Below are 25876 nucleotides of genomic sequence, written 5' to 3' on the forward strand. Positions count from 1 at the left end.
GGTTTGCACAGGCTTTGCATTCTGGGAAATGGGAGAGGCGAGCACAGAATCTCAGACTCGCCATGACTCACTCATGTTGTTAGTAGGACTTCCATAGTGGGTTCAAGCCACAGTTGCCACTTCCATTATTATACTGTGTTGCCAAAGAGCATTGGCTAGAAGATGGGAAGCCAATGACTGGCATAGTTCATTTAGCAGTTTGACTGTCATCATATTCTCTGTTACAAGACCTACAATTATCCTTTTACCGTCAAAACCGTGTTGCGTTCGGTGTTGTGTTATCTTGTCTTTTATGGGAGGAGTTGTGACTGACATGTTATTGAAACTTTAGGTTTTATTTTGGCTGTGTTACTGACACACAACAGTGCTACACTTCTCTGCTGAAAGTTATACTCAAGATAAAAATAAAGTCATTGAGTTTTATATTTTCATACAAGTAACACGCAGGAGTTCCTAAACTTTTTTGTGTCCATAGACAGTAGGAAATATAGATGTAGGTGGAGCCTCCATTCTATATGGTTTTTGCATGCAGCTGCAAAAAGACCTCTATGGGGGGAAAAAGGTTTTCTGATTTGAAGTCTGTAAAGCCTTTAAAAAGTGATTTCTTAGTCTTGTTTACACGAACACTGATCCTTTTCAACAGAGTAATGTATTATGTTTTCTGATTCAGGATTTTGGAGGTTTTTGCGATACTTTTGGCAGTGCCTAAGATATCTACTGAAAGAAATGGAAGATGCCTTTGCTTACAGATATGACAAGGCATAAATTATAAATGTTATATAAAATAAAAAATATATATTTTTTAAAAACTAAAACTTTTCTTTTCCCCGAAAGAACTACCACAAGACCATATCTGGATTATCCCACTCTCTATATCAGATTTTTGCTGTGAAAGGTTCTGTGTCTCGCTGAAGTTCATGCTGTATGCGGAGTAGAGGGAAGCTTCACTTATTCATGACTTGCATCCAGCATCTCCCTAGATTTAGCACAGCAACTAACATCTATGCACTCAGTTACCTGTTTGTTTGTTCTTTTGGCAGTGTTCTCTTTTGCTTTCTGCCAGATTAAATCTCAGTTCTACCCCTCGGGTCTAATAGATGAATCATGCAGTAGTAACACTGAAACAGTTGGGAACACTCCCAATGGGACTTACCCAAAGCACCCTGACAGATGTCAGTGCGAGTAGCTCCATCTACGATGAACTCGGGCCGTTTGCAGAGCTCCTGTCGGTGCACACACACACACACACACACACACAAACACACAAATTAGCACTTCTTTGCCTTCAGACATACATTTTGCAAACATGTCGTCTTCCTCCCTTTCTTTTCTCATTTTCATCTCATTGAACCTGCTCTGGAAACCCAAACAATGATAGCAAGAATACCAATGGTACCCATTCCCTGATAGAAGAAACATTAAAAATTAATCATTAGAGATTTATGCAAGTAATCTGTCATTTAACACTGCATCTTTATCAGTCTTATCTCCAACTGATGATTAGTGTCAGACATGAACTGAAGCAACAATAACAGAGCTAATGAAGCAAGTCTACAAAGCTGCCCACTTTGATTCTATAATCTAAAGTTAAGTGTCTTTTTCAAGCTCCGTGGCTACCAGGAGCCTGAAACCCCTGACAGGAGTGCTTACAGTCAGGAGTTAAAGTGGGATTTGGCAGCTGCAGGAAACCTAAACTCATGTGTAGCAGGGCAGCAATTCAGAATTGAGTGCTATGTCTCTGCGTATAATGTCTCTTGTGCAACCCACATCCTGCTCTGCAACAGTCCAACATAGTCAACGAACACAGCAAACTTCCCAGTTTATTTATGTACTTACTGTCTGTTACAAACTTTACTACACAGCAGATACATGCATTTATTTCTTCCCTGGGAAACAGTCATTGTACTCTTAGCTGGCAGACAATCCAATGCCGCTCTCTCGTATCCGTCATGTGTGAATCGAGCTGGGCAATTGTCTGGTCTATCTTGTCAGATTGCTACTTTTAAACTGAAGCTTGGGACAATTAACCAGATCTTGCACGCACAAAACAAAACTTCTACTTTTCAACACGTGGGCTCCAAATAGTTTTTAAAACATGTAGTCTTTCAGTCAAGGTTTAGAAACAACTCTGGATTAGTGCAGGAGGAACACGCAACATTTCTGTCTGTGTGCTTGTTTCTTTGTCTGCCAACTCTTCAAACACTATCAGGAATTGAGCAACCAAACCTGGCACACGGGTACAGCTCAGGCTCCTGAAGATTCTTATCTCTATCACATATTATGAAATTATCACATAGCCTGGAAACCACTTAGCACAGGGCTGAATGAAGCGCCTTGAGGCAACTTTTGTTGTGATTCAATAAAATTGAATTTAATTGAATTAAAAATGACCTGTTTGTTTTTTTTAAATGCATCTACAACACAAGCAGCATTTCATTTAAATTTAGGGTTAACATCATAAACAGGCCAGACAATACTGTAGCACAGACATCTGCTAGTATAATAAATACAAAATGCTCTATTCTACAGATGATCTGCTTGTTTATACCTTATTAAAATTCATGTATTCTTAGATCGACAGATGGAGTGAACTGTTTTAAGTTGCTTCCTGGGAGCAGCGGGTATCAAGGTGGCAGTTCATACACACAAAAGCTATTTTAGCTAATTATAGCTAGTAGACACAGTTAAAACAGCTTCTAATAAAGTAACTGATCAAGTAGAGTCTTTTTTTATTAGTTTAATACCAAATAATAAATTGAGTAAGAAGTTGTAAGAAGGTAGTTTTCTTTGGGATTAATGGAGCTAGCTTCAAGCACAATACTCTTAGTCATTGTAGCGAGCTAGGCAAGCAAATCCTAAAGTTGTCAAAGCTCTTTTCTGAAAAATCTCCCAGTCTAGTGTTTTTTGTTCACATTTGATTTGCACAACTTCCTGCTTCCTAAACCTTTTTGTACTCAGTGTGGTGAGCGTGAGAAACCCCACGAAGCTATAAAAACAAATATTTTGTGTCATGCTAAGCAAACATGCCAACTATTCAACACATGGCCTAACTCACTGAGGCATCCTGGGCATTTTTAAACACTCACACAAAGCCTTTTGGCGGGGGGGGCATCATGACCCTCTTAGTGTAAATATTACAGATCCTGTGGTGCAGGTGATGCATGCATTATGAAGTGCTATTTCTGGAAGGCTGAGACCTCAGAAAAGCATTAGATGCAACAAAGAAACAAAAAACATACACTCATGATAACGTGACGATCTGCATACTCAAAAGAAAGCCGAAATTATCACAAGGCAAAGCTTTTAAGACCACAGCTCGCTCTGTTACTGCAGAACTGACAACAGCAACTTGCCACAGTGTCTGCAAATAGAATAAAAAAAGAGAGCACACCGTGTTCAAGGCATGCTCACAAATACAATTCCACTTTCTTCTCTGGTGCTGCTTCACAGACCACACTGGTGTATTTATAACAGAGTAAAAGGTGATGAGAGAAGAAAAGACATGACATGGTAGACGATGTGATATAAGAGGCCCCTCATAAGACCGCAAGTCTGTGAAGAAAGCTTGCTTAAGTGTACCAGGTAATAAAAGACCTTAGAGGTGAGCTGTTATAGGTGATGGTTGGAACTTCAGGGTTTGAGATGACCATATCTGGAATATGCCCTCTCTTTGACATCATGCAGAGTCCAGAGAAAATAATAATAATAACGAAATGTCTGAAACAAATCATTTACAGCAGTCTGAAGTCTGAGCTTTTGGCTCATATTCTGATATACAATGACTTTATTATTTTAAACTTTGCCCATAATAAACAGTCTTATCCGCCTATAACCCAGCAACTATATGACAGAAAGTAAATAAAATAAATAAGGTCCTTCTCTGCCCTGTTGGACGTGACCCACCACGTCCAACAGGGCAGAGGAGGATTTGGACTTGAAGCAGTAACACCTCGGTGGCAACAGGCATCTGTAACCGAACATCGGAAAATGGTAGTGGAGGAGGTGCGTCGACAGGAGGAAACAGTAAGACATGCTAGAGCGGTAGCGCTGACCAAGCAGGATCGCTGGATGAACTGGGAGAGGAAACGCACATGGAGTGAAATCTGGGGAATGGAGTCTAATAGACTAAGTTTCATCATCTGAGCGATATACGATGTGCTACCTTCCCCAATAAATCTGGAGCTGTGGTTTGGAAAGGACCCATCTTGCCCTCTGTGTACAGTCCCAGCCACACTCAAGCACATCTTGGTTGGTTGTAGGACTAGCCTTACTCAGGGCAGATACACATGGAGACACAACCAGGTCCTCGGGTGTCTAGCCGAGAAAGTTGAGTGCAAAAGAAAATCCATCAACGCTCAACCTTTCACGAACCAAGAGGAGCGTCAGTTTTCATAAGCATTTGTCCGGGAGGGAGACAAGCCGAGGACGAGCCCCCCAACCCCGGACCTGGGACCGCTGGAGGTTGCCAGGGATTGGCAGATGCACATGGACTTGGATCAGAGGCTAATTTTTCCCGCAGAGATCATAACAACTACTCTGCGACCAGACCTCGTCCTTTGGTCTAACTCTCCAAAACGTGCTTACATCATTGAGCCGACGGTACCATGGGAGGACGCAATTGAGGAAGGATTCGAGCGTAAGAAGCTGCGGTGTGCCAACTTGGCAGCTGAGGCAGAGGACAGAGGCTGGAAGATCAAGGTGCGCCCGGTGGAAGTGGGGTGCAGAGGCTTTGTTGCCAGAACAACAGCGAATTGCTTAGATTGGGACTGCTGTCAAATGTTAGTGCTTGCCAGCTCTGCTTAAACACACCCACTGCAGGTGGTCATGGGACATGGTTTTTTTAGGCACTGGTGCACTAAATGTGTGCACACTAACACGAGTTTTAGACTACAGGGCATGCAACAGCAGATAGCTCTTGTCAGATGGGTGCACATATTTAAAATACTATGGCTCAGGCTATGGTGCTGCAGTCATGTGCAGGACATCAAGATGTCCACTTGCTTGCTGTGAATTCTCCAGACAATTACCTACTCTACTGTTAGTGGCTCGTTCAGACATTACACATTGTTTACAAAGGAGCTGCTACTTTAAAAACCACCAAATATCTGAGGGAGGCATTTGTAGGCATGAGTCAGACATTTGCATTGTGATGCAGTGCAGCCAGATAAGACCTAATACAATTCAGGGGTGTGGTCTGCTACACTGTAGAAAAACAGCGCCACTAGGTTGCCAAAAGCATTAATTCGTCTGTCTTCACACCTATATGAATTCAAGTGACATCTTATTCTTAATACATATGGTTTAATATGTTGATGGTCCACTTTTTGCAGGTATAACATCTTCAGATCTTCCTAAAGGTGTTTTTTTTTTCAGGTTGAGGTGCAGGCCAGTCTAGTTCTTCCACACCACACTCACTCATCCATGTCTTTATGGACATTGCTTTGTGCACTGGTGTGCAGTGATGTTGGAACAGGAAGTGGCCATCACCAACATTTCTTGCTATGTTAAAGCATTAAGCACACTGGCAGAGTTACTGTCATTCCCAAACGCTTGCTCTTTGTTATGATACCACGAACAATTGACTGTGGAATATTTAGTAGTGAGGAAATTTCATGTCTGGACTTGTTGCACAGGTGGAATCCTATCACAGTTCCTATGTCCAAGGAAGTGATTGGAAAACCTCCATTTAATTATTTAATGGGGTAGTGAATACTTTTAGCAACACAGTGTATTATAACTGTCTGACATTAAAATGATATTAACCTTCTAAAAAACACAGTAAATAAATCTGGAAACACCGTCTATAACTTTAAACATCTACAATAAATGATGTGAAAGGCTTCTATATTCCCCTTACCCACGCTTGGGCAAAAGACACAAAAACACGGCCACCGCCGCAATTTCTCACCGTGGGCCTCATCCAGCGCATGCCGCTGGTCTTTGCCGATCTGGGGCCGAGTTCGTTGAATCCCAAAGATGACGCTACAGCAGGAAACAGGCTGTCCTCAAACAATCTCCCACTTTGAAGGCACTGGGCTTTCAGAGAATCATAGTCCTGACCCAAGAACTTCACCGCATTGTGGTTCTGCCCCAGGCCCTCATCACGATCCCACTGGCTCCTCAGTTTGTAGGCCATGCCTGTGGCATAAATGGGCTGCTCTGCCATCTTGAGCTTGTGGAGTTAACGGAGAACAGTAGGACTGACAGCTGCTATCAATTTGATTCTCTTTGGAACCACAATAAGAAGTAAAGATGTGTCAATTATTAAAGACGCAACAGCAGCCTATTGAGCTTTTATAATCTAAAGCACTGTGCTGATGTAAACCTGATACACAGTGGTAATGGCTTCAAGGCTCAATCTTCAGTTAGAATAAAACATCAGTAGCTATGAAGATGCTATTAAACACTGATGAGGCTAGTCTGCTGCTTGGCTGTGGTGTATGTGGTTGCACTCTAGCTGGATGCTTTGATTGCAGTCACAAACGGAGAAGCTCAAAAATCCAAAGCTTGTCACAGTAGAGACGTCTTCCTCATTACAAAAGATCCAGATAACACCAGTCCCCGTCTGTTGTTCTTTTTTTGCCACGTTCACGCAGTGCAGGATCACACCCTGTCCTTATCACGGCAGCGGACAACCCTGCACAAAAACAAAGAAAGTGAGAAATTGAGCACAAAAGTGAAAAGGTTATCCAGTGAGATCCAAGATACAAGTTTGTACATACCAATACTATCTACGCGTACATCACAGAACAAAAGCTGAGGCTGTGCACACCCTCCATGTGCACAGACACTAAGAGTTTAAAAGACAAACGAGGCGTCCTTGTTTCTTTGCAGTCATCCATATATGTGCATTCTTAGAAAAGCCCGGCAAAGTTGGCACATCTGTGATACTTTTACTGTGGTGCACTGAATGTGTGCACAGTGTAAGTGAGAACTAAATTTAAAGTCAATGTTTAATCAGAAAAGCACATTAATAACAAAGCAGGGGTGTGTGTATTTTGATGCACAATAAAGGTTGCATGAGGCAAAGAACAAGCACAAGCTCTCTGTGAGACGCTTTAATTAAGCAGAGGCTGAGATGAAGAAGCATTTCTATCATTAGTGCCGGCGCAGACAGAACTGGAGCTTTGGACAGAGTTAGTCTCACTTTGTTGCTTTGAGTCTGCGTCTTTTCCAATAAACACAGAGTGGAAGGCGTTTATTTTTATCTTCTTTCAACTCTCTCAGCCTTTTTTTTTTTTTTCACTCCCTCACCTCAGATATGCACATAAAGATACGCACTTCCTGTTTTCAGTCCACAGGTGTCCGTCACAGCAGCAACAGAAAAGAGAGTGGCTTTCACTGGCTTGTGTAGCAGTGGAGCCATGTAAGAGTTTCCTCCTCCTGCTAACAGAGAACCACACCCACAAAGATGGCCCATTTGACTGAGTGAAGAATGCTGCTGCTAAGAGAGCCAAAAACTGAGCATGCAGCTGTGACAGCAGGTTTCCCAGCTTGTTCAATTACACAACACTAAGACTTGTGTTTGCACATGTGCCTCTATTGCTGCTAGCATGATGAAACTACATTAGGGTCATTTGCATGAGTACTACACATTATTTCTGCTAATAGATCCCTAAAGCTACAGCTAGCAAAGCTGAAAGTGCTGCATAATGGCTGCCTGCACCACAACTATTATATTTCTTACCACGAGCATTACTACTCACACTAACAAAGGCACTTTTGCCACCACTGTAACAACTACTTCTGCTTCTTCCTGCATTCTTTATAAAGAGTTATTTAGCATCTGTACCACATATCAGTGTTAGCATCACTACAGTGTTTTTCTTTTTTACATAAAGGTATGTACTATTTAAATGTGGACACGAAAATATCTTCAGTGAAAAGGCTTCTAGAGTTACACTTGTTAAACTGCTTGTTAATGCATATATCTAATTAGCCAATCACATGTATTCAGGTATTTAAACATGGTCAACACGACCTGCTGAAGATCAAACTGAGCATCAAAATGAGGAAGAAATGTGATTTAAGTGACCTTGAATGTGGCACAGTTGTTGTCAAACAGGCTGGTCTAAGTATTTCAGAAACTGCTAATCTGCTGTGGGGAAATCCCAGCAATCTCTACAGTTTACAGAGCATGAGCCAAAACGGAGTAAATTTTGGCGCGGGGCAGTTCTCTGGTGAAAGTCTTCTTGATGTCAGAAGTCAAAATGGAAATGTCAGACTGCTTTGAGGTGATGGGAAGCAAACAGTAACTCAAATAACAGCTTTTTAGAACCAAAGTAAACAGAAGAGTGTCTCTAAACACACAACACACACACAACAAGCAGATGGGCTACGTCAGTGGGACACTCCCGTGAGCTAAGTAGAAGAAATTGAGGCTACAGTTCACACATGTTCTGCAGAATTGAACAATATAAATTTTTTGGTCTAATGAGACTCAATTTTAGCAAAAACATTAGGATGGTGCGGTCAGCATACGGCATAAATACGAATACATGGATCCATCCTGCTGACCACTTCCATCCCTTTATGACATTAATAAAAATGTGCTTCACTGTTCTTCCCCTCACTGCAAAGTCCATCATGAAATCCTAACAAATGTCTGGTTAAAAATGCAGGTTTTCAGATTTATGTCAGGCCCATGTGTTTGTTTCTTACCTCTCCTCCAAACTGCACCTTCTAGTTTGATCCCAAGAACTGCCAAACCAGTCCAGACAGACTCTTCTGTACTACTTTTATAGTCAACCTCCAGCGAGGGATGTGCCAAATGTGGCAGGAAGGAGGAGTTACGCCTGATTTCAACATCTTTATTTTCCAACTGTTAACGTATGCCCATTGTCACTTGAATGACATGTTTGAGCACTCCTATAAATTCACTTAATACCTAATTAACTTTTCCTAGAACGGGAGGAGCTACTGGCTATAGGCAGAAGTGTGTCAGGTGACAGCTCTGTGAGGAAAAACGCCACTGCCCCTCACAAAACACACCCACTACCATGAAATGCTTGCAGACCACAAACAATTACTCATATGCTTTCAATATGCATGTCACTCTAAGTTGGTTCCATGACAAAACACCCATGACCCCATTACTTAAACCAACAACAAAGGATCATAACGTGTTCTGTTAAAACTTTAGTCGTGTGGTTTTTACCTCTGCTGGCTGCCATCGGGGCACATTTTACCCAACAACAGTTCAGTCGGACTCTAATGAATATTTTACTTCTCCTCACATGAGAAATACATGCAGCCTACATACCCTCACTCCATATCCCAACACAAATGCTTAGCCTTCCCCCCAGTCCGGGTGGCAGCACACAAGAATGCGCATGCATGTGTGTACTGTACTGTATCATCTAGCAATGCAACACTTAGTATAATGACAAGAAAACTGAGAATGTGCACTTTTATCCAACCCATAACCCGGCTCTTTTACTTATTTGTTTTGGCACATCAGCAGGATGTTTCCTTTAACATAGGGGTCGTGCAGCCATGGGTAGAAACACACACGACTGAAGCAGCAGGCATGCAAAGGCCGTGAAAACACTGCAATCATCAGCAATGTATGACTAATGCTTTTCTGCTGATGATTGTCTGAGTCCAGTTTCCTCCTCACAACTCGAGCTGATTAAATGCATGCTGATAGTAAGTAAGTGTTGCCTTTGGGAGGGTGGAGTCAAGAGTTTGTGGCATGAGTAAGCCTTCTGACCGCCTGTGGTGTATTTCTGCATGCAGGGGTTCATGTTGCAACACAGTTTACTGTGAGAAAAAATATCCAAAGTGTTTGGAGAAAATAGACCAACAGAGAGATCACACACACGCACGCACGCACTGTGACCGCTGCAGGGAACATGGTGACTACTGTGTTTTTTTCTCATCAGAGTCTGCAGAAGAACACAGCTTTTAGAAACACTGCGCTACATTTGGAGAATGCTCGTTGGAGCATGCGCCTCAGCTCACGCAGATTTAGCTCTTTATAAAACTTTAACTTGGACGCATGGCTCACACAGATAAGTAAGTCGCTTTTGTGATAGATAGGTGTGGTCCCTGGGAAAACATTGAAATTAAAGAACGAAACACAACCAGCAAAGCGAACAGCGGTTTGACGAGTTTCCTTTGGCTTCACTTCCATCAGACACAGTTAAAACCAATAATAATAATAATAATAATAACAATAATAATAAAGCGTAAGACAGCAAAAGCAAATTTTGCGGAATCAGCACATTAATGATTAATGATTGATGGTTATTATTCTCGTGAAATCTGGGACAGACTGCTGTTTCACTGTGGTTTGTTCCGGCATCACAAACTAACCTAAAAAATAACTCACAAACTTCCAGTTCTGCTCTTAAAAAAGAAGAAGTTCATGCCAGGAGGACAAACGCGATTGGCAAAGTGCAGCCCGACACTAAACTGCTGATGCAAAGTGATGTTGAAGGATGAAAACTCATATTTACCTTCAAATGCGTTTCCTCTGAAAAAAAAAATAGCTACACGGAAATTCAACATGCTCTGCGTTCCATGTTTAGTATGTACCCTTCTTGTACCCTCCCCTCTTTTCTATACAGAAGAAACGCCCTGCTGCCGCTGTGTACCCTTGTTTCAATGCGACTGCGCAGTGCCCACAGGTCATAAAACTACACTGAAAGGGAGGGATTCGTGCACTGTTCTGTCGTGTTGTGCTCTTTGTTTGCAGCAGATTTTACTTGATACTGTAGTTCATTATGGTACTGTGTGTTCACATGCAATAAGCTGCCCTTTAAAAGACAAAAATCCCTTTATATCGCTCTGTAAATACTTATCCTAACTAAAAAAAAAACCGCCACATTTACCAAGTGTTAGACTCTTTTTGAAGTTTAGTTACGTACAGTATTTCTATTTTATAACTATTTTTAAATTTCAGTAGACTTGTATGTTATGAATGTAAAAATAGAGAAGTTTTTTAATCTTCTAACGGCATCATTTACAGGATTTCAAGTCTAAGCAGCCAACAATGACATCTAGTGACTTCGGGTAGCAGCGCATCTAGAATAGAATCAGATAGAATAGCTTTTTTATTGTTACTGTTACAAGAACAATGAAAGGCAGTTTGGCATCTCTCCATGTGTGTGAAGTACACAATAGCCAAAGTATTTACACAACAAATTTACATTTACACAAGAAAGATATGTACAAGTTATACATACACCAGCAACACACACACACATACATACATATATGAATATATGAATATATACATATATGCATTCGTACGTACATACACACACATATTTCCACATACACGCTTACATCTATATCCATACACATACATGCCATCCAACTAGCAGGTGCATTGAGAGGTGCAGTGTGGTCAGTGATATTGCACGTTGAGTGTGTGTGTGTGGGGGGGGGGGGGGGGTGCTGTTGGAACTATGCTAAATAAGGTTTTAATAAACAGAAATACGATTTATAAATAAGGTGTAATGTCCATGAGCGTTATTTCTATGAAATAGACAGAAAGAACAAATAGTAAAAAAATTTAAAAAAAACAAACAATTAAATTAATAATAATAATAATAATAATAATAATAATAATAATAATAACATGTAGATAATAAACAGAATTTAGGGTGTAATGATCGCACAGAAATGTGTAAATGATCACAGTCTATGGGGGGGAGGGGGGGGGATTGGGGCCACAGATTAGCGTCTGTTTGTATGGGATTGTATTAGTCTGTATCTTTTTACCTGATGGCTAAAGTTCAAGCTGAGGGTGACTAGGCTGTGTGTGCATTGTCTGAAATGATGACGGATTATGAGATCACACAAATGTATTGACTACAGTTGAAGAATATGATTTTTGCCCCTCTTTATGTTTTCTCTTATTAGGAATTTATATTTTGAAAGCACGTGTTCTGACTGATTATTGGGGTAAGTGTGCATTGAATTAAAAGAAAAAATCTCTCTTCATACTTCACGTCCCGTGGTGCATTGCGTCTTTCCCAAGCTCTCGCGTGTGCTTCGCTGCCGCCGTTGTTCCATTGAGCTAACCTCAACATGGCATCCGACGGACCGCCGGGCACTGACTCTCTCCCGTCCGATTTGGGGAGTGCTATTGCAGCTCTGAATACATGGAGCATCCCGGATCTTCAGGGCAAGCTGGCAGAGCTGGGAGTACCCAACATGGGTAAGAAGAACACCCGCGTAGAGCACTAACATAGACAGTATTTGGCTATCGGCAGCTAGCCAGTTGCTAACTTTAGCTAGTAGCGTTAAAACGCAATGCTTCCGTTGCAACGAGTTTAAGCTAGGCCTGCGTTATGTTTACACTCTGTTGAGTTCATTTCACGCACTAATTAATCGAGTACGTGACATTTTAATCCCTGTGATGCAAGTTGGATAAAGTTATGACCATTTGGTTAGCTATTTTCCTTAATATGAGTTCTGTAACTAGTGCAGCGGTTTAGCTGCTTTGCTAACTTTAATACGAAGCGGTCAGCGTTAGCTAGTTTTGCACAACTTTAAAATGCGCTCAGAGTTGTTCTGGTACATTTTTGGTGTACATATTACAAGCCTAGATTCATATCTACCTTGTTTAACAGCTGTTTCCGATTCATTCTTTCTCTCTTTAGGTCCCAGAGAGGAGTTGATTGACAGACTGAAGGGCTACATGATGCAGGTAAATGCGTTTAAATTCAGTTTTATCCGGTCATCGCTCAGCTGTTTGGTATGGTGATGAAGCTTTTTCTAACTGTTGATGACCTTTCAGGCTACGCTAGACTAGTCTTGAATAAAGTCTGAGGAAAAGTTATTAGTAAATCCTAGCTATCCTAGCTCTGTTTCTCTGACCTCCCCGCCTTTTCTTTAAAATTAAAGAAACTGTGTCTTGTACGTGTCCCTCCACAGACTGGGATTCTCCTCAGCAAACCTGATGATAAACAAATGGGCTCCCAGGTAATTTGGAGGGAAACGCTGATATCTGTTTAATACTGCAGTATACAATGGTGAACCACATGTCAGTGTAGTGTTTTTTCTATATTTTGATTTACATGTTTAACGGTTGCCATTTTTGAACACTGGACCAGCTTTTTATCCTCTCAAGGATATTTGAGGTGTGTGTGAGTTTGCCCATCCAGTCTACCGCTATTTGTTTTGCGGACTTTGAGAAGGCATTTACCCTGGTCCTTCGCAGTGTCTTATGGGGCTGCTTCATTAAAATGGGTGTTTGGCCCATTTTTACAAGCCATTTGGTTCCTCTACAAGTGTCACAAGAGCTTAGTCCACAACAATTAGTCTGATGCGTTTCCAGTCGGTGCTGGACTCAGGCAGCACTGCCCTGTGTCACCAATCCTGTTCAGTTTTTAAGATCAGAATCGTTGGCATAGCCAGGAGGCAGAAGGCTTCCACCTTAGTGGCCTCAGGATTTAGTCTGTGAATAACTAAAGCAAGTTCATAGACAAGGTATGCAAAATTTACAGTGTTACACATTTACTTAACAAGGAAAAGATCCCGTTCTAGGAGGACATGCTTCTCGTTCTGTCAGGGCGGGCTTCTACTAAATCAAATATAATAGAGCTATCTGCTGTTTTAACTCAACGGAGCAGACGAAAGTACCTTTATTTAAGTTTTCACTCTTGCAAATGTGTTACAGTTGAGTATGTTTTGTCTGTTTGTAGACCTCTGCTAAATGGTACTAAGAAGCAATTTACCGAAACAGAAATTCACTGAACACCTTAATATCTCACTCAGATGGTCACACAAACAAGTTCACTTCAGTCTTTCGCGCTTCACATTTACATCAGTCTCCTGTATTTCCTCCTCTCTAGATGCCAGGTATCCCTGCCATGCCCCCAATGCCTATGCCCCCCATGCCTCCTGGTATGGGTATGATCCCAGCTATGAGCATGATTCCTAGCGGGCCCCCTCCACCCGGTATACACATGGGCATGGACCACTCTGGTTTGCCACCACCTGGCCTCACACAGGATGATCAGCTGAAGATGGCTCAGCATAGAGCAGCCATGATGTTACAGCAAGAGGAGAGAGCCAAGCAGGTGAGGATAGCTGGACCTAAAGTTTAATGTTTCACTCATTTTTGCCATTTTTCTTTGCATTCAAAGCGTAGAGTTCAGGGCTCTAGACTAACTTTTTGCCAAGGTTTGCACTGGTGCGCCTAACTCTTTATTTGGAGCACAGTTCTACAAGAAAAATACTTTACTGAAAAAGTGCTTGTGCTTAAAGTGCTTTGGCACTCTTTGGCAATATTGTAGACAATGTTAAACTTAATCATCATCTCGGCCTCTGAGAGAGAGAGGGGGGACACTTGGGCCGTGCATTTATCGCTGCATAAAATGTGTTTTCTGGATACACTGTGCTTTTTCAGCGTTCAGAGATTGATGGCTCTGTGTCAGAGCACTGGCTATCAATTTCAGACGGATCAGGCCTTAACTTAGAGAAAAAATAATCAATAGTTCTTTTCATCTTTTGTCATTACCCAAAGCTACATCCACTTCTGTCGGCCTAGGCTACTCACTAGGGCTGGGTATCATCACTTTTTTCTACAATCCATTCGATTGTGATTCACAAGGTGCTGATTCGATTCGATTCAATTTTGCCTCAGACAGTCAGAAATATTATAATTCTGATCATTTATCAGTACTGACACTTGTGAGACTTCATCAGAGGAGTAAGCATCACAGCAGATGCCTTTGTGTCAAAGTAACTGAGAATAAAACTCAGAAAAACATGAAGGAGATTTTCCTGGCCTGGCTTTTTATAGCAGATAACCTTAAAAATATTCTGTAATTTTGCATAGTTTTAAAAAGTTTAAACGTCTTCAGTATTGAACAGCAGAAATCAGGCTTTCTTGTCCGAGGTCATTTAAGTTAAAAAAGAAAGAAAAGGCAGCGTCCGACAGCGCTGTAAACAACAGTGAGTTTATCGTGGTGGAAACAAAACGGCAAACGTGAGAGAAGATTACTGATGATTTATCAAATGTGAAGTGTAGTTTGGATCTTCTTTTGCTGCTGGTTCAGTGAATTTGGGTTTGAGAAAGACAAAATCTGCAGCTCAGAATCGAACGCAAAAAAGACGTAAACACAAAGTGGCAAATCGCAGACGCATCAGAATCAGTGAGCTGTCTGCTTTCAGCCCCGACGGCGTGTACGTGTCGCCGAGTGAGAAAGCCGAAAAAGAGAAAGCTGATTCTGATGCGTCGGGTCCGCTCGGTGTTTACGCCTTTGTGTGGAATCCGTTTACCTGCTCTCATTTGCTGATTGGAGGTTATTGAAATAGTTTTGTGAGCTTTAACCTGAGCTCCTGGCGTTTCTGGCAAAACACATATTCAAAAGTCGAGTCAGGATTTAATGAATCAATATCGCTTTTTTTTAATTTTATTTATTTATTTATTTATTTTAGTCACACCATTGAAAAATGTGGTCGCACTCTAGAGCCCTGGAGTAAATTCTGAGATGTGATCATAACTTAAAGCACAATTTTAAAAAAGACCTGAAGACTTTAATGTAATGTCATGTGTAAATCAGAATAACACACTATTGTGTTCACTGACTGGCTGTTATTGTTTGTGGCTCTCTCAGGGCGATTCCCATGTCATGGATGAACACGATCTTTTGGAGCAACAGAAAAGGGTAAGAGGGTGAAAAACTCTCAGTTGAAATATTTTCTTGAGGAGCTGCGTGGTGGAAAAGGGTGAAAAAACCCACTTTGGTGTGGGAACAAGTTGCTGCCCCAAGTGGAGAATTTTAAAGTATCTCGTTCACAAATGAGGGAGAGTGGAGTGGGAGTGACAGATGAATCAGCATAGTGGGTCCTGTATGGTGTGCTGTGAGAATCTGAATATGAAAGCAAGGCCATGACTTTTATTAGTGTGCTGGCACCCTCACTTGGGGTTAAATGTTGTGGAAGAATGACACCACAGACATTTTTTTTGTTTTTGTTTGGTTGTGTGCAAAATTTCTCTTTTGTGCTACTGCAAATTATAAACATATTCATTTCTGTCCCCCTCGTACGTCCTCGTACGTCAGGCTGCAGTGCTGCTGGAACAGGAGCGTCAGCACGAGATGGCCAAGATGCAGCCCAGGTCCATGCCCACTGTCACTCCAATCAGAGGTGAGTTTAAGCGAGTTTTAAATAACACGAAATGTTATATAATGAATTTGAAATACATTTTTTAATTTCTTTTTTTCTTCTGAAACGGCACATTTTAGGAGTTTTTTTGTTTGATAATAATTCTGTGTGTTTTAGGGCCTCTGCCTCCAGGTGTCAGCATGTTACCAGTTCAGAAACACAGAGTGCCGCCTCCTCCTGGAGAGGACAACAGAGAGGTAAACCACCACTCCTTCCCGTATGTAGCGTTACTTCGTCTTCTCAGAAAACTGTTCCGAAGTTTCTTTTAAAGATATTGAAAATCTCTGCTGACCTGTTGATTAATTATACATGACCAGATGAGATTCTTTGACCCCTTTTCCACCATTGTTTGTATTATGTGTCCAGACATGCATGCATTAGTCAAAATTGTGGTCTAATACAAACATTCTAGTACCAAGTTTTGCTGAAACACAGTGGTGTTTTTGTTGTTGTTATTTTTAGACACACCGGTGCACGTAAAATTTCCCTAATCCCACATTTTTCTGGTGTAAATTTCAGAGCTGGCAGAGCGAGGAGATGAGCGTCACTGGGCCCAAGATCCCTCAGGCTCTGGAGAAGATCCTCCAGCTGAAGGAGATCAGGCAGGAGCAACTCACTGATCCCATAGGTCGGTCATCTGGTTAGACTGCTGCTAAACCAAAAACCTTTGTATTTTTATTCAGTTTTGTCCTGTAGTGACGGACTGGGAAGACCAGCTATAATTGTCTGAAGTTGTCCAATTCAAAAAAAATATTTTTGTTTGATTGGAAAATGAAGTTTTACAGTATGATCTCCACGTTTTTTTTAATATACATATATATGTGTATATCTTTCAAAAGAGGATGAAGACGAAGATGAGGGAGGAGATATGGATTCATCTGCATTGCCCATGTCTGAGACAGATGACGACAGCCAGATGTCTAAAAAAGATGTAAGCCTCTTTTAAGCATCTAAGATGAGCACCTTTAAGAGTCATAGCATTGTGAGTCCATGCTTGATGAATTGACTTTGATATTTGTCGCTCGCGACTTAAAATTGTCAACCCAGCAAACAAAACTGTAAAAACAGGATTTGTAGGTCCCGGCATGAATGACTCCACTATGAGGCAGTTTTTGTTTAATTTTGTTTGTCCCGTCTCTGAATTTGTCAACCAAACTTTTCCTCAGAAAAACCGCAAACGCAGGAACCGCAAAAAGAAGAGCAAGAAGAAGCGAGCGCAGGAGAAGAAGGAGCAGGCGGAGCAGCAGCAGAAGGAGAGCAGCGACAAGGAGAAGGACAAAGAGAAGGAGCAAGAGGTGGAGATTGAGTACGTCACAGAGGAGCCAGAGATTTACGACCCCAACTACATCTTCTTCAAGCGAATTTTTGAGGCGTTTAAGGTGACTACAGCAGACATAGTTGAATATAAGCGCATCCACTTTGATCCCCACCTCTAATGCAGTCTGTCTGTCCTTGTCTTCTTCTAGCTGACTGATGATGTGAAGAAAGAGAAGGAGAAGGAGCCCGATAAGTCGGAGAAGAACGAGACGGCTGTGCTGCGGAAAAAAGGATTTGAGGAGGAGAAGAAAGACAGTGACGACAGTGATGATGTTTGAACACCTCCATTTTTTACGAGAGCGGAGCAAAAAGTACGAGTAGTTGTCTGCTCATGTGCTGAACATCTGAAATGTTTCTCATGTGCAGGAAATCAGGCCGGATGTCCCAAAACTATCCAAGAAGAAGCTGAGGAGGATGAACCGGCTGACAGTGGCTGAACTCAAACAGGTAAAAAATATATGGTTTGTGTTTTCAGTCTAAAAGTCCGTGCCTGATTCTGAATAGATGATAACTTTTTATTTCTCCTGCTGCCACTTCACTTCAGTTGGTGGCTCGTCCAGATGTGGTGGAAATGCACGATGTGACAGCTCAGGAGCCCAAGCTGCTCGTGCACTTAAAAGCCACCAGGAACACGGTGCCGGTGCCCAGACACTGGTGCTTCAAACGAAAGTATCTGCAGGGAAAGAGAGGTATCGAGAAGCCGCCGTTCGAGCTGCCCGAGTTCATCAGGAGGACGGGAATCCAGGAGATGAGGGAGGCTCTGCAGGAGAAGGTGGGTGTTCTTCTGATGGTCTGAGTCAACATTAGCAGAAATAATACTGCATGATTAGTAATTCTGTTTTTCTGTCCACTCGCAGGAGGATGCCAAAACTATGAAAACCAAAATGAGAGAGAAGGTTCGTCCCAAGATGGGAAAGATCGACATCGACTACCAGAAACTCCACGATGCTTTCTTCAAATGGCAAATCAAGCCCAAGCTCACCATCCACGGAGACCTTTACTATGAGGTACAAGAATTCTCGCTTTTCTCACATGTATTCAGAACCACGTAGGTACATTTATCAAAGGGACGTTATGAGCGCTAACGCTCCATGACCTACTTTGTGTTTTGTGGCTCCACAGGGTAAAGAGTTTGAAACTCGTCTGAAAGAGAAGAAACCCGGAGATCTGTCCGATGAGCTGCGTATCGCTCTGGGCATGCCAGTTGGACCTGTGAGTTTCACTGTTGTTCAAACGTTGTGCAAATTTAATGAACTAAATCACAAAAAAACAGCCAACGTGTTTTAAATTGACTGCAGTTTCTCTTAAACACACAAATCTGAGCGCATATAAACAGAAACCGAGCCTTGGTGATCTTAGAGCTTCATACTGTCTTTGTTTATCGTGTTCTTGGGCTCATCTTGATCTCAGTGATGAGACTCTGTAATTATATAAGAGTGTGATATAAAGCTACTGTATGAAGCTCCAGTTGCGACAGAAATAAATCAGCCGCTCTTGTTTTGCTGTTACTGTCCTGCTCTGTAGTATCACTCTCCCTGCTATCTCATTATGTCACTCTCTCTGTTACTGCTGTTAAGTGGTTGAATGTACAAGCTGTGAGAATAAATGTGTCAGATAAGACGTGACAGGACTTGTTTACACCGACACAGTAACGAGGACAATGCTGCTGTAACGACAATTATATAAATATATCCAGGCGGTGTTTTTGTCGCAGGCAACACCAACAGGCACGCAAATGAATGCTGAGCATATTTTAAGCTTGGAAAATGCAATCAGTACAGGGGGAGCGAATTGAGGAAGCAGAGCGAGCATTTCACTTGGATTTTTGCTTTGTCCTCATCGTCAGAACGCCCACAAGGTGCCGCCTCCCTGGTTGATAGCCATGCAGAGGTACGGACCTCCTCCCTCCTATCCCAACCTGAAGATCCCTGGACTGAACTCTCCCATCCCGGAGGTAACAAAATATCCAAAAAGCAGTTTAACAAATATGTCAGTGAATCAGTTATTGCTCATTTTTCCTGATGTTGTTTATCTGCATCCCTTCATCAGAACTGTACTTTTGGTTATCACGCCGGAGGCTGGGGGAAGCCCCCGGTAGACGAGATGGGCAAACCCCTTTACGGCGACGTGTTCGGGACCAATTCTGCAGACTTCCAGGTCAGGAGTGCACAATATACCCTCAGAAAAATAATTCTAATCATCATAATAACTTCTTAACAATGTAAAAGTGTAAATACTGTTACTTTAAGTCCTACACCAACAGTAACTCTTGTGTATGATTGTTTGTTGGTGCATTTCTTGGTATGAATTTCATCCAAATTGAAGTCTTTTGTCTTCACCGTTTAGGTTTTTGTTTTCGATTGCTACACATATTATGGCCGTCTCTTAACGATGACTAATACACTAACATGTTTCTGCATTTAGGCTAAGGCGGAGGAAGAAGAGGTGGACCACACAACGTGGGGCGAGCTAGAACCCTCGGATGAGGAATCATCAGAGGAGGAGGAGGAGGAGGAGAGCGACGAGGAGAAGCCAGATGAAACCGGATTCTTCACACCAGCAGACAGGTGCTTAATGTGCACAGTGCAGTCAGTGATTTAATCAAGAAGCTGATAATGATTAATAGATGAGTCTTAAATCGTATTTAGAGTTTTCTTACCCTGAAGTGTAAAGCAAATCAAAAAGGTAGCACCTCACAAACATGGCTGCCCACAAACATCTCAGTCAGCAGTTGCTCACATTTATTTATTGGCTCAAAGTGGGTTCATGTGTTTTCAGCTCAGAGCGTGTGAGGCTCAGCGCTTCGGGCTAAAGCTGTTTTTAATGTTGGGGATATGTCAAAAATAAAAATGAACCTTGCAGCTAAAGACTTCGAAGGATCCATTTTATAGATGTGTAAGGTGTAAGCTTAAGTATCAGACAGACATCAGTGCTGAGATCGACATTAACTTTAAAACTATTTCTTTCATTTAGCGTGTGACTGTAAATGACCTGAGAACGGGGCCGGGAAGTGTCCAGTCACATTAGTGTTTGACTGGGTTATTTGGTCCGTATCTCATGTCCTCGCTTTTTGCTAACAGAAGGGTGCGTGCGTGCGTGCCCACAGCTTTTAGACCTTTCTCAAGGCTTGACGGTATGGCGTTTTCTGAAGTTTGTGCTCACCAATAAACTCACCGTGTGCTGTGTGTCGCTTTGTGTGTTTCAGTGGGTTGATCACCCCGGGAGGCTTCTCATCAGTACCAGCCGGCATGGAGACCCCGGAGCTGATCGAGCTGAGGAAGAAGAAGATCGAGGAGGCAATGGATGGGTGAGTGTCGCTCCACTCAGTGCCTCTTTATTAACCATTGGATCATACGGTTTATCTTTAAAAAAAAAAAAAAAAAAAAAATTAACAAAAAAACTAAAAGTGAAAAATGCACTTCTTAATAGAAATTGTGCATTTTGGCTCCAAGTATTTCAAGGGTGAGTACTGGGGTGTTTTTAGATGTTTTCCCAGCATCCAGTTTTGAGAGTATTGGAGTTAGATCCTTGAAATCTTCCGGTACTACAGTTCTGTAAAGCTAACAAAGAATGACGGATGATCGAGGTCTGTAAAATATTTGGACGTTTAAATATCCTTTAAAACAGTCCAAATAAGGTTTCACAGATATTAAAGCTTAAATATAAGGAAAAAAGAGACGATTTCATCCAGAGACAAACTGTCCTGGTATTTGATGGCATTTGAGGAGCTGACATGGAATGACCCATTCATATTTATTTATATGAATGATACTGTCTAAAAAAAAAAATGAGTCACTTTTGCTGTAAACAGCAGGGAGTAAATGTCATCACACCCACTCCGATTTTTCTAAGTGTTATAAAGTCTAATGCCACACTTTAATAGAAATAGCATTCATTTAGAAAAAGCTAGAACTATTCTGTGTTTCTAAAGCACCGTGCGCTTTTCTTAGTTTGACACGTTCTTGTTTTGCAGCAATGAGACGCCACAGCTGTTCACTGTTCTCCCTGAAAGACGAACGGGCCCAGTAGGAGCAGCTATGATGGCCTCGACGCACATTTACGAAATGTCAGCGGTAAGGAGAAGTGTGTCCAAATGAAATGACATTACAGCCATTTTTCTTTTCGTTCCCGTTCTCCTCTGCCACTCTAGCTGAATCTTAAATACCTCTCTGCTTTCCTCAGGCCATGGCCAGTCGTAAGGCTGGCGGAGGGCAGGAGTCGCAGGGCGTGGAGGTAGCCCTGGCCCCGGAGGAGTTGGAGCTGGACCCGATGGCCATGACGCAGAAGTACGAGGAGCACGTGAGAGAGCAGCAGGCTCAGGTGGAGAAGGAGGACTTCAGCGACATGGTGGCTGAGCACGCAGCCAAACAGAAGGTACTAAGACACACAATTAGTGGCTTTTTAAAAACATTTTTCCTTCACACAAATGTTTTTGTGTAGCTGATTTCTGCCCCAATTACACGCTCAGCTCCTGGAAACTTTAAAGAAATGTTGCAGGCAGATAGCAGAGGAGTTCAAAGCAAAAAAAATCAATTGTGTTTGTTTAAGAGGTCAAAAATTACTAGTTCCCACGTCATTGATCTCATGACCAACACACCTGATGTGTCGATTACCAGCGTGTTACTGTAAATGAGTTCTGTTTATAACCTAAAGGAAAGTGGAAGTCAATAGTCACTTAGGTTTTCCCTTGGGGTGACATTTGAATATTAATAGTTTCCCCCTCCTCCTGCGTTTTTTCTTCCTTGTCGCCAAACAGCAAAAAAAGAGGAAGGCCCAGCCGCAGGACACACGAGGCGGCGCCAAGAAATACAAAGAGTTCAAGTTCTAGAGGAGATGAACCAAAACGAAGCTCAGCGAGAGAGTCGTCCACCGCAGGAAATGAAAGAGGAAGAGGCAGATTTGAATTTCAGAGGATGCACACTGCAGCACCGATCATCTGTTAGCGCTTTAACAGTAAACCGTAAATCAACAGCGTGGGCGTGTCTCATGTAGTCAGTGTCACATGACTGTGGCAAGGTGCATTTTTCTGTGTTGAACTTTTTAAGGTCTTGGTTATGTTTTTGTTTTGTTTTTTTCATAGTAACCATGTTTTTTTTCTGTTTTTTGTAAATAAATGACGTGACAACACGAGTTCACAATCTTACTGCCTCCAGGTTTCTGTTTCATTTCATTGCACTCTTTGGGGAGGTGTGATTACACGCTGGTGGTAAAATGCAAGACATTTTCCCCATCTGCGTCAGCTGAAGTATCGGGACTTTAGACTTTGAACCTTAATGACCTGTACTGTCTCTGTGAGGCCTTTGCTTCCACTGAAGCTGCAAAATTCCTGCCTCTGAGTTTTAAGGCTGCTTCTGATCACTTCTGTTTACCTGGCCAGAATATCCATATCCAAACAAGCTCAGACCTAAGATAAAAGAGCCCGATATGTTTATATATTCTCCACTTTGGCTATTAAACACAAGTGGCCCAGAAAGAAGGCTTAAAAAAATGACTTTTAGAGCAAGAAATCTTTACTTAATCTCACCAACTTATTCCTCTAACATATTCCTATTAGAAGTTCGATGCAATTGTATTTGGTTGGTGCTTCACAGTCAGGTAAAGTGCAAATCTAAAGGTCCATCGAGCAGCACCTCGAGGTGTTTCTATTGCTAATTTATTTTTAGCATTAACAGACTATTGGCTGTTCTACATGGCTGTCTTGGCCGGCAGCCCAGGAACCTTTCAGAAGTACTCCAGGAACTAATGTGGGCTTCCAAAGCCATCACCCTGGATGGACCCGAGTCAAAAGAGCTTTCCATCGACAGTGAATGGAATAGGAGTACAAAGCTGTTTGCCTCAGATCTTCAGCAGATCTGTCACATAAAATCAGCTTGGACCAAGGTGGTCAGGGAAGCACACATCAGCAGGGGCCAGCTCAGACTTCTAAATGAGGTCTGAATCTCAGAGAGTAGGATGTAGTTCAGGTTTCTGCAGCTAGGAGGCAAACAAGTACTGAACATGACGGTCAGCTGACCGTCTGAGAAGCACAGTGACCTAAATAACTGCAGCAGCTTCATGCTGACTCGGTCACTGGTACACAGCTTCTCACATGGAGCAACAGCCTGTTCACATCAGATCCTTTAACCATCCTGAGAAAGGCAGCAAAGCACCAGCATTCCCACTACGGCAGAGGTGTGAGGACAAAGGACCACAGCTTTCTTAATAGGCTGCTATTACTGAAGAGCAGCTTAGAGGGTCAGTTCTGTAAATGTGTTGAATCTGACATTTGAGGATGTCTCCTTCACCGATGTGACTGAAACGTTACTCTCAGTGGGCCATTTAGAGGAAATAAGACTTTGATACTGCTGACAGAGCCATCCATCCAGGCACGGCGTCTGCAGTCGCTGTACTCGGCCTCACTTACTAGGAACTTTGCAAATGCACACAGACTTCTTTCAGCACTTCCCTGTAACACATGGGGGAAATATGCAAGGTGTGGCTGTTTATTTGCAATCTTCCTGTGTATTCTAAAAATAGACAAATCAATAATCACTGGTGCTGCTTATGTAATGTGAATGTTTTATATGTGTTATATAAACTTACTATTTTAAGGGGATTTTTTGTTATGTTTTTTTTTGCCAAAAGAAACAATATAAGCACTTTTTAACTACTTTTATCATTTTAGATCTCTAGCAATAATCCAATCAGCCTGATATAATAGCATGCACTGGTGTGGTTACTAAATCTGTCACAAACACAGACGAGTGTAACGCCTCTCCACCGCATGCACACACCGCACAGCTACATGGCTGCTGTACAGTAAAATGGGAGCTGGAGTTGAAGTTGCATAAGAAACGGTGTCGACTTAATTGACTGTGACACTGGATTTTGGAGCCTTTACAGTGTCACTTGATGACTTTGCAGATTTAGGCCGCTGTGTAAAAAGTAACCTGGGATTATCCCGTGACCATGTTTTAATCTGCTCCATTCTAATCTCTTTATCAATGGCAGGAGGTGCTGGTGGTGACAGAAGCTTGTTAAAAAGAGCAGAGGGGAGGAGGGGAGGGTGCTCTGTGTTTACGCAAATCAGCTGATTATCCCAAAAACCAGTGAGAACTAATGACAAGTCCAAACTCTTTAACATGCACTCCCTGCTTAATATTGGCTAAAAAAGAAACACTGAAAAGTACGATATAAGAACAGATATGTGTTTTAATCATTAAATCTTAATGTGAGAAAAATAATATCTGTGTGCTTTAAAGCCTTTTAAATATTTACAAAGAGTTTTGAGATGTCCCACATCCTCTGAATGCAGCATAATCTAGGAATAGAAAAAAAAAAGGGCCAAAACATGGCTCTATAAATTTTTCATTAAAGTGCAGTTATGTGCGTATCCTCGGGCTGTCGTGAACATTTCGAGCGCGTAATGTTTTTGTAAGCTCCGATCACAGCTGGGATAATCTGCCTGTTGAGAGACGTCAAGCTGATGGCAGCCGGCCCCGGCTGTGATGCTGCCATTAGGTCACCTTCTGATTCATATTCAGATGCAGAGATTGTAATCAGAGCAGTGCCTTTGTCACCTGAAGGTGCAAACGCTGCACCTGCTTCATGCTGCACTGACAGGCAGCCAAACCTGGAGGAGGCTCAGCATGGTGGCTTTTGTGTCAGAGGGTGGATGGCTCGCACAGCAGTGCAGTGGGGTGTAGGGAAAAGGCCTGTTTGTGTGTGTGTGTTTCTGTTTTCTTTGTGAGTTTAAAGCCACATGCAAACAAAACTGTTTTGCCACTATATGAAAATGAGCCAGCTCTTTGCTGAATATTAACTCTGATGTCTTATCTGGCAGATCTTGGAAACTGTGAAGAGAATGAGAGGAAAGCAATCTCAATTCACACACTCTAACCGGTTTTGCATATTTCTCATAACAGCTGACAGAGCATAGGTGTGTGTGTGTGTGTGTGTGTGTGTGTGTGTGTGTGTGTGTGTGTGTGTGTGTGTGTGTGTGTGTGTGTGAAATAATCTACACGTGTGTATGACTAATGGGAATCATTACAGGAGCGCCTGAGACTCCAGACGGTGTGCAATATGGGTCAAAAACAGAGCAATTTGCAAAAGGATCCTCAGTAAAACACCTGAGTGGGGCCTTCGTAGTACAGGAAGCTTTACAGTAAGAGGTGTAAGAAAAAAACAAAACAAAACATTGAATCATGGGTAAATATTACCTCTGGACCTTCTTTAGGATTTGAATTAATGCATATGTAAACAGGAAGAGGTGTTGCTTCAGTGTGTGTTATTTGTATAATGATGATCTTTGCCAAAAAAGAATGTTTTCAGTTTTAGATCGGAAACGTTGGACAAACACACAAACAAACATCATCCCACTGACCTAAAAGATGTTTCGTTTTAGCTGTTCATGTCCTGAACTGATCCTTTTAGTTACACGCTGTTGCTGTGG

At 42.0% G+C, this 25876-nt stretch overlaps 2 protein-coding genes across 2 annotated transcripts in view; one reads left to right on the plus strand and one right to left on the minus strand.

The window, feature by feature from the left end:
• The window catches only part of capn1 (calpain 1), a 34747-nt gene extending 24135 nt beyond the window's left edge, over positions 1-10612 (minus strand). The window contains exons 1-3 of the mRNA XM_085265742.1: positions 10461-10612; positions 5909-6637; positions 1154-1223 (exon numbers count right to left, since the gene is read on the minus strand). Coding sequence (XP_085121868.1) covers positions 1154-1223; positions 5909-6166 — 328 coding nt within the window. The 5' untranslated portion in view covers positions 6167-6637; positions 10461-10612. The remainder of the gene's footprint in view (positions 1-1153; positions 1224-5908; positions 6638-10460) is intronic.
• A 1391-nt stretch (positions 10613-12003) lies between these two features.
• On the plus strand, positions 12004-22585 carry sf3b2 (splicing factor 3b, subunit 2). The gene is made up of 22 exons (XM_085265676.1): positions 12004-12169; positions 12615-12661; positions 12889-12936; positions 13809-14036; positions 15579-15629; positions 16026-16110; positions 16246-16325; positions 16648-16756; positions 16968-17059; positions 17295-17507; positions 17595-17717; positions 17812-17892; positions 17990-18217; positions 18303-18452; positions 18568-18657; positions 19292-19399; positions 19495-19602; positions 19870-20012; positions 20651-20752; positions 21419-21518; positions 21628-21819; positions 22202-22585. The coding sequence occupies exons 1-22, from the start codon at positions 12040-12042 to the stop codon at positions 22271-22273; spliced, it is 2580 nt and encodes an 859-aa protein (XP_085121802.1). The 5' UTR covers positions 12004-12039; the 3' UTR covers positions 22274-22585.
• Positions 22586-25876: the final 3291 nt, after the last annotated feature.

The sequence above is a fragment of the Mchenga conophoros genome, linkage group LG3 (genome assembly GCF_057382185.1).
Source record: "Mchenga conophoros isolate Kocher_MC1m ecotype Shallow Benthic linkage group LG3, M_conophoros_male_GT1.1, whole genome shotgun sequence".
Lineage (NCBI taxonomy): Eukaryota > Metazoa > Chordata > Actinopteri > Cichliformes > Cichlidae > Mchenga > Mchenga conophoros.

Bases quoted from the DNA above. Each gene is read 5' to 3' on its own strand.
- sf3b2 (XM_085265676.1), top strand. From the start codon at position 12,040: ATGGCATCCGACGGACCGCCGGGCACTGACTCTCTCCCGTCCGATTTG. The intron at 14,037-15,578 runs GTGAGGATAGCT...TGGCTCTCTCAG, and splicing joins AAGAGGAGAGAGCCAAGCAG to GGCGATTCCCATGTCATGGA. The intron at 17,893-17,989 runs GTAAAAAATATA...ACTTCACTTCAG, and splicing joins CAGTGGCTGAACTCAAACAG to TTGGTGGCTCGTCCAGATGT.